The 15,819-nt window shown below is 30.6% G+C and overlaps 1 protein-coding gene across 1 annotated transcript; it reads right to left on the bottom strand.

The window, feature by feature from the left end:
• Positions 1-4,506: 4,506 nt before the first annotated feature.
• On the bottom strand, positions 4,507-14,438 carry LOC127718999 (low-density lipoprotein receptor-like). Its single transcript, XM_052225093.1, has 6 exons — positions 14,272-14,438; positions 10,213-10,425; positions 9,340-9,461; positions 8,084-8,344; positions 6,560-6,657; positions 4,507-5,049 (listed from the first exon to the last, which is right to left on the bottom strand). Exons 1-5 carry the CDS (start codon positions 14,334-14,336, stop codon positions 6,587-6,589), a joined length of 732 nt encoding a protein of 243 aa, XP_052081053.1. The 5' UTR covers positions 14,337-14,438; the 3' UTR covers positions 4,507-5,049; positions 6,560-6,586.
• Between the last annotated feature and the right edge of the window lie 1,381 nt (positions 14,439-15,819).

Genomic DNA, 15,819 nt, shown 5'->3' with positions numbered 1-15,819 from the left:
GAAAATGGACGTCACACTAAACTCGAAAACATATAAATGAACTAAAACTAAAAAAAAAACATACAAGACTAACAAAGGCCAGAGGCTCCTGACTTGGGACAGGCGCAAAAAAGCGGCGGAGTTAAACATGTTTTGTGAGATCTCAACCCTCCCTCTATACCTCTAGTCAATGTAGAATTAACAAACACACAGCAGTACCCACAGTAAAACTCAGTTTAAAATAAGTCGGAGTCTGATGTCAGAATATGTAACAGAAGAATATATGCAAAATTACAATGAAACATAAATCAACAAAGGACTACTAGCAGTTACTGACATGCCAGCTCCAGACCTCAATTGAACTGATTGAAAGATTATGTCATCATCGTATGAAAATCAAGCACAATCCCTCCCGTTAGGGGTTTAGTATCTTACCATCATAAAATAAATGAGAAGAACATAACCCGTATCATGCCAACAACTGGTTTTAGAAAAAATGTGTTTATTTCCAATGCAAAGACCTTATGAGCGAATCAATATCAATTCCAAAATATACCATCTTTAATGACCTGACAACAGTATCGTAACTATATCCCTTCTGAATAAGTCTGTTTAAAGGTTTGGTTAGCTTTTGAGGTGAATGACGACATTTTGTGTGCTTTGTATAGAATATTACCATACAAGATTGGATGAGAAATACCTGAATGTATAAGATGTCTGCATGTTGATTTATATTTACGAATGATGTCCTTGTACCGATGATAAAATCTAGTAAATATTTTGACTAGTTTGAGATATCAAAAACCCTACTGTAATAATTTTTCAGTAATACAGAGATTTCTTTCGTTAAAATCAAATACGTTGTCTTATACACGGGCGAATCGAACAAGTTGAGATATATAAACACCATTAGATTAGAAAGCCCTGATAAAACATCAAGCGATAAATATATATTTGAGACACAACTCGAGAGAGAAATGGATAAAAATGATAAATCACTCTGCGATGGGGATATTACAGTAGAAGAATGCTCAGATGCTATTTATAAAATGAAACTTAATAAATCCCCTGGATTAGACGGTTTAACAGTTGAATTTTATAGAAAATTTTGGGATAAATTAAAGTTCATAGTAGTAAACATTCTTAATATTGGATATAAAGATCAAATACTTTCATACTCACAGCGTACAAGTGTATTAACGCTATTATTTAAAAAAGGTGGTCCATTGTCACTAAATAATTACCGTCCTATTTCTCTTTTCAATATTGACATGAAACTTCTATCATACGCTCTAACACAACGATTGAAAAAAATCTTACCAAAACTTATTAAAGAAGACCAGACTGGATATTTAAAGAATAGATTTATTGGTTTTAATCTTCGACAGATACAAGATATTATTGATTTCACTGATTTATACAAAATTGAGGGGGTTATAATCTTTGTTGATTTTTCTAAAGCGTTTGACTCTCTAGAATGGAATTTTATGTTTTCAGTTTTAAAACATTTTGGATTTAATGAATCTTTTATCAGATGGGTTAAGACTTTATATAGCGATATTCAAACATGTGTTATGAATAATGGTTGGATATCTGATGTCTTTAAAAACACCAGGGGTATACGCCAAGGATGTCCTTTATCTGCGTTATTATTTGTTTTATCTGTGGAAATCATGGCGTCAAGATTAAGAAGCAATACCGATTTTAAAGGTATCAGAATCAAATTAGATTGCAAAAATCACAGTATAAAAATTTCGCAACTAGCAGATGATACTACTTTATTTTGTTGTTCTAAATATGATGTTCAAGTTGCTATGAACGAAATTGAAATTTTTGGTTCTTATTCAGGATTGAAATTAAACAGAAATAAAACAGAGGGGTTATGGGTAGGAAAGCTTAAATCATGTAAAGACAAAATTGAGGGAATCAACTGGAGCAATGGACCAGTTAAAACTCTTGGTATATACTTTGGGCATTGTAGAGAGGAATGTGAAAAACTAAATTGGGAAAATAAAATTGAAAAGATGAATAAAGTATTTTGTGCTTGGCAAAAAAGAAATCTTACTATTTTTGGAAAAATTTTGAGTATCAAAACACTAATTGTGCCCATTTTTACTTTTGTGGGATCTGCCTGCATAGTTCCAGAGAAATATTTAAAAGAAATAGAAAAAAGTTGTTTTAAATTTGTTTGGGATAATAAACCAGATAAAGTAAAAAGAAATTCAATTATTGGTCCCTATAAAAAGGGGGGGTTGGATATGATAGATATAAGAAGTTATTTCACTGCTTTAAAAGCTATGTGGGTAAAAAGACTAGTAAATGATTGTGAAGGAGGTTGGAAAATTATACCTCAGCACTATTCTTATAATTTTGGGTCAAACTGGTTAGTGTTTCAAACAAACAGTGGGGATAAGCCAGACGAAAGCATTGAACACATTCCAGATTTTTATAAAGATATCATTAAATGTTGGAAATTAACTGGTGGAGGTCTAACAAAAAAAACAGAAACATTTACAGATATAAGAAAACAAATATTATGGAACAATAAATTTATTAAATTTGAAAATAAAGCTATATTTTTAAAAAAATGGATTAAAAGCGATCTTATTTATGTTAATGATATCATAGATGAAAAAGGCTGTATTTCTCAAGACATAATTTTAAATAAACTAAAAAATAAATCAAACTGGATAGCTGAAATTAATTTAGTAAAGAAATCAATACCAAAAGACTGGGCAGCAATTTTAAAATCGGAAAATTCTGTAAAAAGTATTGTTAATATAAAAAGAAACCAATTTATATTGGAAGGTTCACATATAAAATTAGAATCACTAACAAATAAACTTTTATATAAGTCTCTGATAAATAAAAAAATTGAACCAGCTATCGGACCAAAAAAATGGCTGCGTATATTTGATATAGATGATGTGTTATATCAAAACAATTTTTATAAATTTTTATTCAGATATTTAAAAGAAAATAAACTTAGAATTTTTAGATGGAAATTACTACAACATATTCTACCTACAAAGAAACTTTTATGCTGGTGGAAAATTGTAAACAATAGTTCTTGTAATTTTTGTACACAAGAAGAGGATTATGAGCACTACTTTATACTGTGTCCGTATTTAAAACATTTTTGGAATGAAATAAATGAAGTTTTAAAGAACAGTAAAATAACTTTTAAGATAAAACTAAGACACTTGGTATTTGGATATAAAACTTTTGACGAAGAATATTTTGACTTTAACTATTTTTTAACAATTGTTGGCTTTTCAATTTACAAAGCCTATAACATATCTGATCAAAAGACAAAAAATGTCAATGTTTTCTTAATTTTTCTCAATGAGTTCAATAGAAGAGTATGTTTGAAAATTAAAATTAATATTTTAGCAACTATTAGAAAACATATGAATAGTCATATTAAGTGATATTGTTTAATATATATTTGATGTACAAATGTAATATGTATTTTACAACTAATCACCACCCTGAGTGATTAGTGGATTGTAACAGGGAACATCAGGAGGAGCTTGGACTTCTGAAGGATATTGTAACAAGCCAATATTTGAAATAAATATTTAATTATGTAAAAAAAAAAAAAAAAAAATAAAAAAGAAAAAAGTGAAATTATTTCACTAGTTGGAAGTTATAAAATAAAAAAAAAAAAAGAAAAAAAAAGGGAACGTCACCATCTAAAAATGAATAATTAACAATAGAAAATGAAAAATCATCTCTTTTATCGTAAATTTTGGTATTATGCTTCCCGATAAAGATATAGATATCAAGATCCAGGAAAGGGCAGTGTTCATTGTTAATATTAGCTTTATTTAAAGTCAGTTCAGCAGGATAAATCTCTTTAGTGTACATACTGAAGTCGTCATTATTGAGAGCCAATACATCATCCAATATCTAAAATTGTTATTAAATTTTTGTATCAGATGTTGTTTCGATGGGTCTTTGCTAATTTTAGTCATACATTGTAACTCATAGCAATACAAAAACAGGTCTGCAATATGTGGTGCACAGTAAGTTCCCATTTGAATTCCGATAACTTTACGATATACAATATCTCCATAGCGAACAAAAATGTTATCTAGTAAAAATTCAAGTGCAGTTATCGTATCAAAGCAGGTCGAATTGACATAGTTCTTTTGTTTGTTCGATGTTTAGTGTTTGATTTTGTCAGTTTATATGAACTTACCCTTTTTTAATTTACCTTGGAGTTCTATATTGTGCTACCTTCAAATTTTATTAATCAGATGTAAACAGCGATAAACAACAGTCGTATGAAAGAATTGTGTTTCGATTCAATATGTAGGGTAATGTATGGTTACACAATATTGGATTTGTTTCAGAAATAGAGATTCATTGCTTACCGGTATGAACAATTTTGAGAATCTCTTATTGAATTACCAAGACCTTTAACGGATTAAAGGGATATTACCTTGCTTGAGAACAATTGGAAACGAAACTGCCTACCATTTTTGAAGCAGATATGAGTTTCTGTAAAGAATTCAGCTAGTGTGAAGCTTGACTTTTTATTTACATGAATAACGACCTCAACACAACATTAACAAACACTGTTATACACGATAATGTGATCAGAGATCATGTTACCTTAAAACACATGTTAATTAGTTTCCAGTGGCACCGTTGGTTGATATGGTCGAGTGTTTGGTTTTGTCGGTTTTGATGAAATCTCCATATTCGAATTTCCATGAAATTTGGTGTGTTTGTTGTTAAGTTTCTTTTTTATTATGAACTAAGTCATATACAGATACAACTGATATATATATATCAATACAAATGTATTAATATGCTATCACAATACATTCAAGATAGCACACCACGTTTGTGTAAGAATCAAGCAGGGTATTCCCTATTTGATATCACATTACATTCAAGAATGCACAACACGTTTGTTTGAGAATCAACCGTGGTACTTTGAATCTGATAAAGTCTCCTACTTCAACGATGGTATGTCATGAATTTCTAGTAATTGGTGGCTAAAAAACAGCTAGTTCTAAGGTGTTTCATACCTTCTTTTAGCAAGACCATAATCATAATCTATAATAAATAATAAAACAAATGTATTAGATCCTCATTATGGTTTTTGCTTGCACGAAATTGAGAAATGCAAACAATGGTATTGACTCACAGAAATTCATTAACTATGCGGTCAAGCAGATACATTTTAGAATATTAAAGACAAAGGATATAAGGACATAGCAGCAAATTAAACCTTTTACATAGAAAATGAACCAACGCACACATTTTCAACAGCCTACTATACTTTGGGCACATTTTCAAAGTTTTGATTTTTTTTTCTTTTATTTAAGTTTGAGTTATTTTATTAAGCGATTGATAACTGCTCACATGCATTATCAATTGACTGATTTATCAAAACAAGAAACGACTGATATAAAGAATTAAAGAATAATCAATTTTATTGAATGAGGAAAAAGCAAATATACACGTTTCACGATTAAAACTTGTGCGTGTAATGTTAAGTCACATGTACAACAAAGGAAGTTACCAGACCAGCATAATGTATTACAACATCTAGAAAGAGTCATTACTCGTTAATGCTCACTGGTTAAAAAAGTGAAACAAATTATTTGAAATTATATATTGATCTTACAAAATGCCAGCTTATTTGGTAGCTTAATTGGTTCAGATGGATCAATATATAATTGAGATAGCTGACGAGTTTTATGAAAGTCCAAGTTGATTTAAAAAAGTTATAGAAATTTTCAAAGGAGACTATCTTAATTTAGTCCGAAGTAAAAATCTTAGTATTTTTTCCATTAATTAAATCCTTAAATTTGACAGCAATAAATCAAACTTCCAAATGACTTAACATTTTGCAAGATTAATCTATAATTGAGATAACTGAAATTCCAAGTTGATTTGAATAAGTCTGAATTTTGTCTGAACTGAAAATTCTAGCTTTTTAACCTATTAAATAATTCCCTTAGTTTGACAGCAATAAACCAAGCTACCAAATAACGTAACTCTTTGTAAAATTAATAGATAATTGAGATAGTGTAGAGTTTTATCATAATCAAAGTTGATTTGAATAAGTTATAGACATCTTTAAAGAGGACTATCTGAAAGTAGTCTGAACTGAAAATTGTATTTTTTTTATGCCTATTGACAGCAATAAATCAAACTACCAAATAACCTGGCATTTTGTGAGATCAATATATAATTGACATAGATGCGCTGATTTAGACCGAGTGAAGACCAGTTGAGACTACATTTAAAGGTCAAGATTGGTCGTGACTGGTCGAGACATAGTCGAAACTGGTCAAGACAGAGTCGAGACTGGTCGAGCATTTGTCGAGACCGTATTCAGATTATAACAAGATTATCAAGTACTCAATTAAACTTAGTAAGTAAAGTCTAAACCAAGGTCAAGTACAGTTAGGTACAGTTAAGATTATGAGGAGACTTGTCAATTGCCTTATTGGTTGAGTACAGAATATGATATTTTCAGACTCTGAGCAGTTTGTAGTGAATATAACAACAAATCAACTTTATGTATTGAGGCACATAGTAGAAACATAATACTTACAGTGTTCGATAAGAAAGACAGTTATGATTATTGTAATTCTCTTTTATCGGTTGCATCCATGCGTACTGGACTCCTCTGCATTTTCTGTTCATTGAAAGCTACAACATATTAGAGTATTGTCATACACATTAGATTAATATAAAAAGATTTTTCACTTTGTTTGTGTTTCCTTGTTTCAATTTATAACATATATACATATATCTATATTCGAAAAACAAATGTGTTATACATTGATTTATACTTTCCATCAAATGTGCATGCGCACATAACATATTACAGTGTCACGATTTATTTGATTTTTTATTTAAGTGCTGTAGTTACATGTAGTAGTCAATTCCTCAATTCAGTTCTAGCTTTGATAAAGTTATCAAACAGTTATATATTTGGAAAATGGACATATCCAACTTTACCAATTTAAATAAAGAAATCTGACTCACAAGTATCTGTCACTGGAGTGAAAAAAAAAGATGTATTGTCCCTAAATATCTAAATTAAAACTAAACATCTCTTCAAAGCAAACACGAGAACAATACACTTATACACGTAATACAAAAAAATAAAAACAATTCTAACATTAAGGTATATATATATATATATATATCGAAAACAGGTATCGTCTAAAGGTTAATAGATATATACAAAGGTATAGCAACTATGTAACGGCTAATTATGTAATTTTGTTTATATAAACATATCTTGCTGACATTTATTAAATGAGTAACTGAAGAGGGAATAATACAGTATAATCAAACATGTTAGCAGTCATACAACTATTCGGGGGCGATATTTTTTATTTATTGATTTAATATAACCATGATAATAAAGAACTGCAATATTTGATACTGATAACATGCATCTTAAAACGTGATTCTTCAATTCTACACAGGATTAGGGGTATTTGAAGCAAACTAAATTATGCATAAATGTGTCAAAGATATAATACAACATTCTACAATCCTACTAGATATCTCCAACCCCGACATTCATTTGAAGTAAAATAATAGCAACAACAAATAAATACGAACTACAAAGGTTAACATTGAGAATATTGAAAAAAATAATCTTTTAATTTCGGGTGAAATTAACATTATCTGTATGAAACATGTAATAAGCATTTTCAAGCTTTCGAGTATAATCATATGCGTGGAAGCGGTAGCATCAAGCAGCTACAACATATTTTAAAAAAGATAGCTCTACAAATAAAAATAGTGGTGTTAACACAACAATATATCAAAATGTGTGACAAATTAAATAACGAAATATTTAAAGACAACTGCTTTTTTGCATTTTAAATATAATGAAAGTAAGAAACGTATATAATAATTTATTTAATACTATCTTTATATAAGAATGTTATTATTGCAGAATGTATTGCATTTGAAATTAACTGTAAATTCCAAGTTCAAAGTGACAAATATTTCCAAGCAAATGGAAAGTATCAACGATATAACTAAATAACAATCCATTGTGTTGAAAAATATATGTTTGTTTTCAAGAAAAGATGATGCCGGTTAACATACTTACTATTTTCATTGTAAATAAATACACCATAAATTTGTTCTTTGTCTGTGTATATGACATTCGCTGTAACTACTGATGAAACTGTGACCTTTTGTACTTGATTGCCATTTGAACAGTATATTATTCTATTATATGCATGGATACCTCTGTTTGTGTTGGTAGTACTCGTCATGAAAACTTGTGATACGGCAGTTCCTTTAATATTAGAAGACATCAAATTCCCAGTTATATACTCCATCCAATAAATGTGTTCTTCGTTGGAATCTAATATGAAGATTGTGTTATTGATAATTTATTCCATGCATTCACAAAAAAATGATAAACTGGTAACATTCTCTATGTTTATGAATTATAAGTTAATAATTTGTCTGTGCATGTAATAGCTGTAACAATATATGTTGATGATCCCAAAGACGCCATCTATTGTGGTGTGTGTTCCATGCTTTCAGATAGAGTTGGCTTAACGTAAAACATACTATTGTGACTTAACATGTCATGATTAATAGTGTGACGTACACAAAACTTCTTCATTCAATAACAGAAAGTGTTAGAACCATTACTGCAGATGTATATAACTCTAGGTTTTAGCTCAACAGGAAAGGTAGACAATAGCGTATGCATTAAACTGATCAAATTTTAATTCCGCATTTTTATTTCGTAACATTATTGTATAAAATTTATTTCATTGGATTCTAATAATATATCCTTTAGAGCTAGACATTCACTAAACAACTGTCACGGCTTCCGCAGTCTTAATTTTAGACATATACCTGTAATTTTACATAAGCAGTCGTCTCCGTACCAGAATATGACAAAAAAGACGATTTTAGTTTTGAAATTATAAATTTCACGCACCTTAGCAGCAATATATCAATCTAACCTGCATACGGGATAAACATTTCCCAACTCACCCAAGAGCGTGTACTACTCAGACTTAATGAAACGTAACCAGTGTCTGGGTGAAAGTTAATGAACCAGGATTATGTTAAAAAACATCTCGTCCTTTTTCTAAAAAAAAATTGGAAGATGCTAAGACCTTGTTGATGAATATTCCGTATCAACTTCACAAATAATACATTACGGTCTTGAAGTATAGATTCTAGGTACGGACGGTGTGCATCTTAATTTTCTGTGTACATTTTTAACCTTTACTGTTTAGTCCATTTTTGATTATATACTTTTGTTGCGATTCGGTATTTTTACATCCTGCCATGGTGTTATTGTGCTATGGTCATTTAAATTATGATCGGGTAGCATACCTATGCTCAAACCAGATACTGTTTGTGTATGAACATCTGTAAAAGTCTGTATTTCAGTCCCATTCAATCTAGCTTGCCTTATTACGTTGTTTGCGGTGTCAATTATACTGTAATACACCCATCTGTTATATAAATGATCAAATTACTTAAATAATTACATGCGATGTGCAAATCTATGTGTAGCATTTCATTTTTAAAATGCATATATATTTGATTTTTCGATCCAAATCCAAATTAAGTTCATACATTTGGGTTTTTCTATATACACAGAAGATAACATACATGTAGTATCTGTTCGGCTTTTGACTTTTCTTTCCTTTCTCCTTTGAATTGCCCAATGTTTTGGCATTGCCGTATCGTTTGGAGGAGGATGTTTCCTTTAATATTTCACATTTAAACGCACTGTTATTCGTTCGAGGTGCTCTTCTTTTAAGAAAAAAAACTTCGAGGTGTAAAAAAAGTATTTGCATACATGTACGAGTCACAGAGCATACTTTTTGTTGTGTTAAAGAGCGAAACGACACGAATGTACAAGCAGTATTATAATAAACATACAACGCGGTTTGTTTGGATTTTTATCCTTGTCTAAATAACAAAAATGTATCATCATGTTAAAAAGAAAATCAATGTTGAAAGCAATTTTAAGAAACCACATTTCTATTTTAACTATTATTTTCAAATGATAAGTCAAACATGGATACAAGATGTATGGTTTTTAGGATGATGGCACAATTAACCTAGTTTTTTTGTTTAAAAAAAAAAAAAAAAATAGACGTTCACCTTCATGGCCAAGAGATGTGTAAACAACGTAGCAGTATTTTTTTTTATTGTTTAAATCATAATTTTCAATATATTGGATATACATAGACACACCTGTTAGTAACATCTAATGTTAAAGCAAACATTGGATCATCCTGTAATATTAACAATTTATTTGACCCATCCATATTACTCTGATAAAGCTTTCCCGTATATCGTTCTATCCAATACACATGATTGTATAACTGGTCAATTGCTATACCTATTGGGTTATTTGCCATTGTGACATTTTCTGTCTGGTACGTATAGTTTGATGGATAGCGAAATCTTAAAAAAGAAAAGTACAAAACAAATTGTTATCATCAACTCATGTAACTTATTATCCGTATGTATCTGAGATGAAGGAATACATTCATTTCAACTAGAACAATTGAATAGTAAATTCAAAGCCGAAAACGCGCTAGACGTGTTTATATATATATATTTATATATATAACAACCGTATAGATCGCCGACAGGGAAAACCATTACTCGTTTAACAAAAGCTATGTTTAAATATAGCTGATCGAGTGGTTTAATGGCTGAACACCGTCAAGGCGATGCTCCCATGATGTCATAGAAGCTGCGGTTTCCTCATGAGGGAAGAAAAAAAAGTTTTGCTGAAGTAAATTTGTAGATCTAAAGCGCTATTTCATTGTATTTTAATAATTTTTGTTATTTAGATAAATGTATGAATATTGATGATATTTGAATTTAAAATGTTGAAATAAATTTAAAAATAAATAGATAAAAAAGTTAATCATAGATACCAGGACTAAAATTATATCCGCCAGATAAGCGTGTTGTCTACAAAAGACTCGTCAGTAACCCTCGAATCAAACAAAGTTAAAAAGGCAAAACAAATTACGAAGCTGAAGAGCATTGTGGATCCAAAATGTTCATAGTTTTGCCAAATATGGGTAAGGTAATTTCTTCCTGGTAAAAGGGTATATAAAACGCTTATTTCTAGAATACGACAAACTTCAAATTCAAGTACATGCGAAGCGGTTTGTGTTCGTTTCGGCCGACAAAGAAGCCAGGAAAGTCGTGGTGGTATACCGTATATACTTCATGTAAAAGGAAGCTCTTAAGAAATAATTCTAAATTCTTCTACCTTTAGATGAAAAGAACAATAACAAAAATACCAAACTGCAAGGAAAATTCAAAACGGAAAGTCTCTTATGAAATTACAACATCAAAAGCTCACATATCAAATAAATGGAAAACAATTGTCATATTCCTAACTTGATAAAGGCATTTCTTTATGTAGAAAATGGTAGAATAACCTTGGTCTAAACCTCTAATTACTTGTAGACATAGATATTTGAGCTGCACAGAGAGTCACAGAGTAAACAATCATATCATCAGAACATCCCAACTGACCATTTTAAAGTCCCTACTATGTATTAGTTACCTGAACAATACAAACAATCCGTAAAATATAGTTTTATCACGGCTTTCATTAAGTGTACTACAACTAATCTTTCATTGCCTTTAAAATGTTTAACTAGTCCCTTAACATTGTCATTGAAGTTTGTAATAACTTATATGGAAGTAGTGGAATGAACTTTTTTTGAAGCGTAAAACATTATGTTGGTGTTTTAGAATAAATTACGTGCTTTTGATGGTTGTTTGAATTCGGTTGACAGGTTTTACTTTTCAACTCTTTACACTACACTTCCACACAACCTTATCAAACAAAAGTATTCCTATTTAGTTAGATGGTCGTTGGATAATTTGATTGCAAATTCATCTGATGGAACTCATTTAAAACCGTTTTCTCTAATAAAAAAGCAGAAATATGCTAAATATATTTGCTGGAGGTGATGGGATGATTGAAGCTGAATATTTTCTCCATGACAACATTGAATTGTTTCATATTTTTCATAGCAGTTTCTATATCCGACCACATGGTATTGGTTTTTCTCATTGTTGAAGGCCGTACGGTTGCCTATAATTGCTTACAACCACTTCATTTGAACTTTGGTGAATAGTTGTTTCATTTGCAATCATACCACATCTCCTTATTTTTATATTGTTCCTGTACCGTTAACAATCACAGTTAACTTGATCATATTTTTTCGTTAGATAAGCAAGAATTTTCTAAATATACTACTGAAATTTACAAAAAAAGAATTTACTTGAAATATATCAAATATAGATGGTAATAACCGTCCTTTCCTAGATTTCGATATGTCAGGTCTAAACGGGAAACTCATCACGCTTTTTCTACACAAAGGACGATTTTCGTTAAATATTGATAAATTTTCCTTTTTTTTTTAATGGTGATATTCTTTTTGCACCATGTAACGGTGTATATATACCAACTTGTTCGCTATGCCCGTGTCTGTAGTAAGGGTTTAGGTTCTAATAAACGTAATTTGTGTATTACTAGTAAATTAGTGATTTAAGGATTTCGTTACCACACATTACTAAAAGCCTTTACTATTTTTTTTCAAAAGATAAAAAGAATTGGTTTGAAGTTAGCTGTAATACAAACAGGATAGCACATTATAATGTTCACTGGGATATTGTTTACTGAGCCAAACTAAACTTAATATCATTGTTATACACGTATGTACATTCACGGTTTTACAATCTATCGATACCTATATTTTGGCATTGTACAAGGCCATTTTTTTGTTGAAAAGTTGATGACATCTTATGCATTTGATGTTGGATATGAGCCGATTGATAGTTTAGTCTTCGACACATGTTCTTTTATTAGTTGATATTGCTGTTGAACTAGTTTTAGTAACTGTGAGTACTACTTTGTGTCTTTTTTGTTTTTGTTAAGGCTTTAACGTGCTTTCTATCTATCTGGTGAGTTAAACCATTTTCAACTGATTTGTATAGTTCGTTCTTATGTTGTATTGTCACAACACTGTACCAGTTTACGGGAGGGTTAAGGGCCAACAAACATTTTAAAGCACGCTTTGTTGGTGCCTATCACAAATTAAGAGTCTGTTTTTTCGGAGATTTTGTTTGTTGCTGTATTTCATATTTGTTTTTCGTTTATTAATTTGTTCATAAACCAGGCCGTTAGTTTTTTGTTTTGATTGTTTTATATTTGTCATTTCGGAGCCTTTTATAGCGTGCTATACGCGATATGTGATTTGCTCATTGTTGAAGGCTATACGGTGACCTACAGTCGTTAACTTCTATGTCATTTGGCATCTGGTGGAGAATTGTCTCATTGGCAATCATATCACATCTTCTTAATTTTATATTGTCTATCTTTGTCATGAAAACGTATTTCAATTTCGAAATTTTTATTTAGTTTCGGGGCTTATAAACATTCCTGATTGCTTATACATTTGGTAATTTCTTACCAAATTACAAAACCAATGTTGTGTAATGCTTAATCACTTAATATATCTTGCCAGCATATGTTATAGGATACACACAACGGGTGTCAAATGTTGGGCAGGGTCTGATTACCCTTCCGGAGAACATATGATCACCTCCATTTTGTTGAGGTTCGTGTTGCTCAGTCTATAGTTATTTGTGTTTTGATATGTATACTATTTTTGTCTTTGGTAGTTTATTTTTTTTTTGCTACGGGGTTATCAGGTTGTCATCGACTAGAGACTTTAATATATCCCTTTGGTATCTTCCGCCTATCTTTTTGTCCTTTAAAGGATTACTGGAGTAATAAACAACGCAAACATATATTTTTAGACTTGGTTACTTGTATATCACCACAACCAACCTACCCTCAATTAAATAACGAAACTTGACAAAAAGGTATACGCCTTGAAAGCGTCAATATTTAAAGTTTCTTTACATATATGTGTTTTTTAATCGACATCTAGCATACATATATAATTTAAAAAGTGCTAGGTACAATCTGGAATTTGTAGAGACTTGTATATCAAAGTTTATTTTGGGGGACATTAAATAATGCACTATATTTATTCTTGTCAGTCTAAAATCATAACAGTTGTTCTCATTACATACTAAGGTTTTAAAGCTGTTGGTATGCATTTGAGAGAGGAAAAATATCTTGAACAACATGAATATACATGTTAAATAAAAGGTGAACATTAATAACAAAATTCACCCAAACATACTAATATACTTATAGATGCATAATATGGAATTTAAAATGTAATTGAAAATAGTTTGACATACCTTAAAATGTCGTTTTTACTGTATCTTGGAAAATAAATGTATTTATTTTCATAATCATAATCCATAGAATTAATTTCACTTCCCAGATCGGTCAAAAGATGTGTCACGGCCCTAGTCTGCAAGTTTATTTCTTTAATCTTACCATAAGTTGAAACGATTAGCTTGAATTGTAGACCTGGAATGTGAATTAAAAGGGATTGAATACATTATTGTTACCTTTTTACTTTTAAATTAATAACTTTTCAATCATTAGTAGCTTCATAACAGCATAACCTGTTTTTCCTTCAAAACCGAGAACTGATTTGTTTGTTTTGTACTCATTTATAATGTTCCCCGTCTCAATTTGCTATATGATATGCAGGCGCACACTTCGATTAGGGTATATTTTTTACGAGTTCACATACATAGGATATGTATGCATCCGTCAATTATGTCATTGTGATATGTCTTTCGTTTAATTAAAACAGACGAGTATTGACTTGAGAAGTTTACTGCTTTCATATTTGCTGCAAATCTTAGAAGCTGTGCACTAACCGTCATCAGAACATTTAAACATACAATTGAAAACAAAAATGAAAATGACCATGTGAACAAAGTAAATATTTCTATGCCAAACGCACGTAATTTTGTATCTTTTGCATGAATATATATCGTTTGGCTGATGTTTAATTGACACTGTATCTAGCACTATTTGATTGACCTAATTTAATTTTTGTTTAAATCTTATAGCCTGAACATAGTTATAGCTGTTTCTAAAAATGCATCATAATAATGAAAGTTGCAGATGTCTAGAGAGAAATACAATTTACTGCTTTGCCTTTTGCTGTTAATCTTAGCTGTTGTGCATTACCCATAATCGAATCATGTACACATACAAGGATACAATAGATACAGTTAAGTTTGTCTCCTATCTTGACAAACATCTTCAAAGTTAATATTAACAATGATGGTCGGTTGAAAGCACACTTTACGACAAAAGAGATCATTGCAGCTTCCCAGTTCTGAACTTTCCTATGTAACAACATTTTAGCAGCTTCTGCATATGGAGTATAACGTCCCAGTTGATACGATATGTCAGGGGTGGCTTCCATTTCCTTTCATGATAGAAGGTTGCTGCTCACTAGGAAGCTATTAAAGAAAGAGTTCCACGTGCTGAAGTTGAACTCATCCTTTCGAAATTTTAAAAGACGCCTTCATGAGTTGATTGACTTCACAATCGGCGAAAAAAGAACGGAATTGTAGTCACAACAATTGTAATGTATCCGTCGTATATGACGACGTATATATTACAATTGTCGTAACTACAATTCCGTCCTTTTTGCCACGAATGTGACATATCGAATAACAATTATAATTGCTCCTTGACCTATGTAGACATATATTCAAAAAATTCAAGATTAAATAAAGATATGCTGTCAAACTACCAGCAAGATAACCACGGGCATTTGAAAAAGGAAATGAAAGACACAATGCTGGCAAAATGTTCATTTAAATGAACAAATGTATGTGAATTAGTGTACAAATTGTCATATGTATACAAAGGTAAAA

Source organism: Mytilus californianus, unplaced genomic scaffold, assembly GCF_021869535.1.
Source record: "Mytilus californianus isolate M0D057914Y unplaced genomic scaffold, xbMytCali1.0.p SCAF_10, whole genome shotgun sequence".
Classification (NCBI taxonomy): Eukaryota; Metazoa; Mollusca; class Bivalvia; order Mytilida; family Mytilidae; genus Mytilus; species Mytilus californianus.
Note: the sequence above shows the minus strand (reverse complement) of the source record. Positions and strands in the feature narration are given on the sequence as shown.

Excerpts from the sequence above, each read along its gene's own strand:
- LOC127718999 (XM_052225093.1), bottom strand. The coding sequence starts at position 14,336 with ATGGATTATGATTATGAAAATAAATACATTTATTTTCCAAGATACAGT. Across the intron at positions 10,426-14,271 it reads AGTAAAAACGACATTTTAAG|ATTTCGCTATCCATCAAACT; the intron begins GTATGTCAAACT and ends TTCTTTTTTAAG. Across the intron at positions 9,462-10,212 it reads ACATTAGATGTTACTAACAG|ATGGGTGTATTACAGTATAA; the intron begins GTGTGTCTATGT and ends TTTATATAACAG.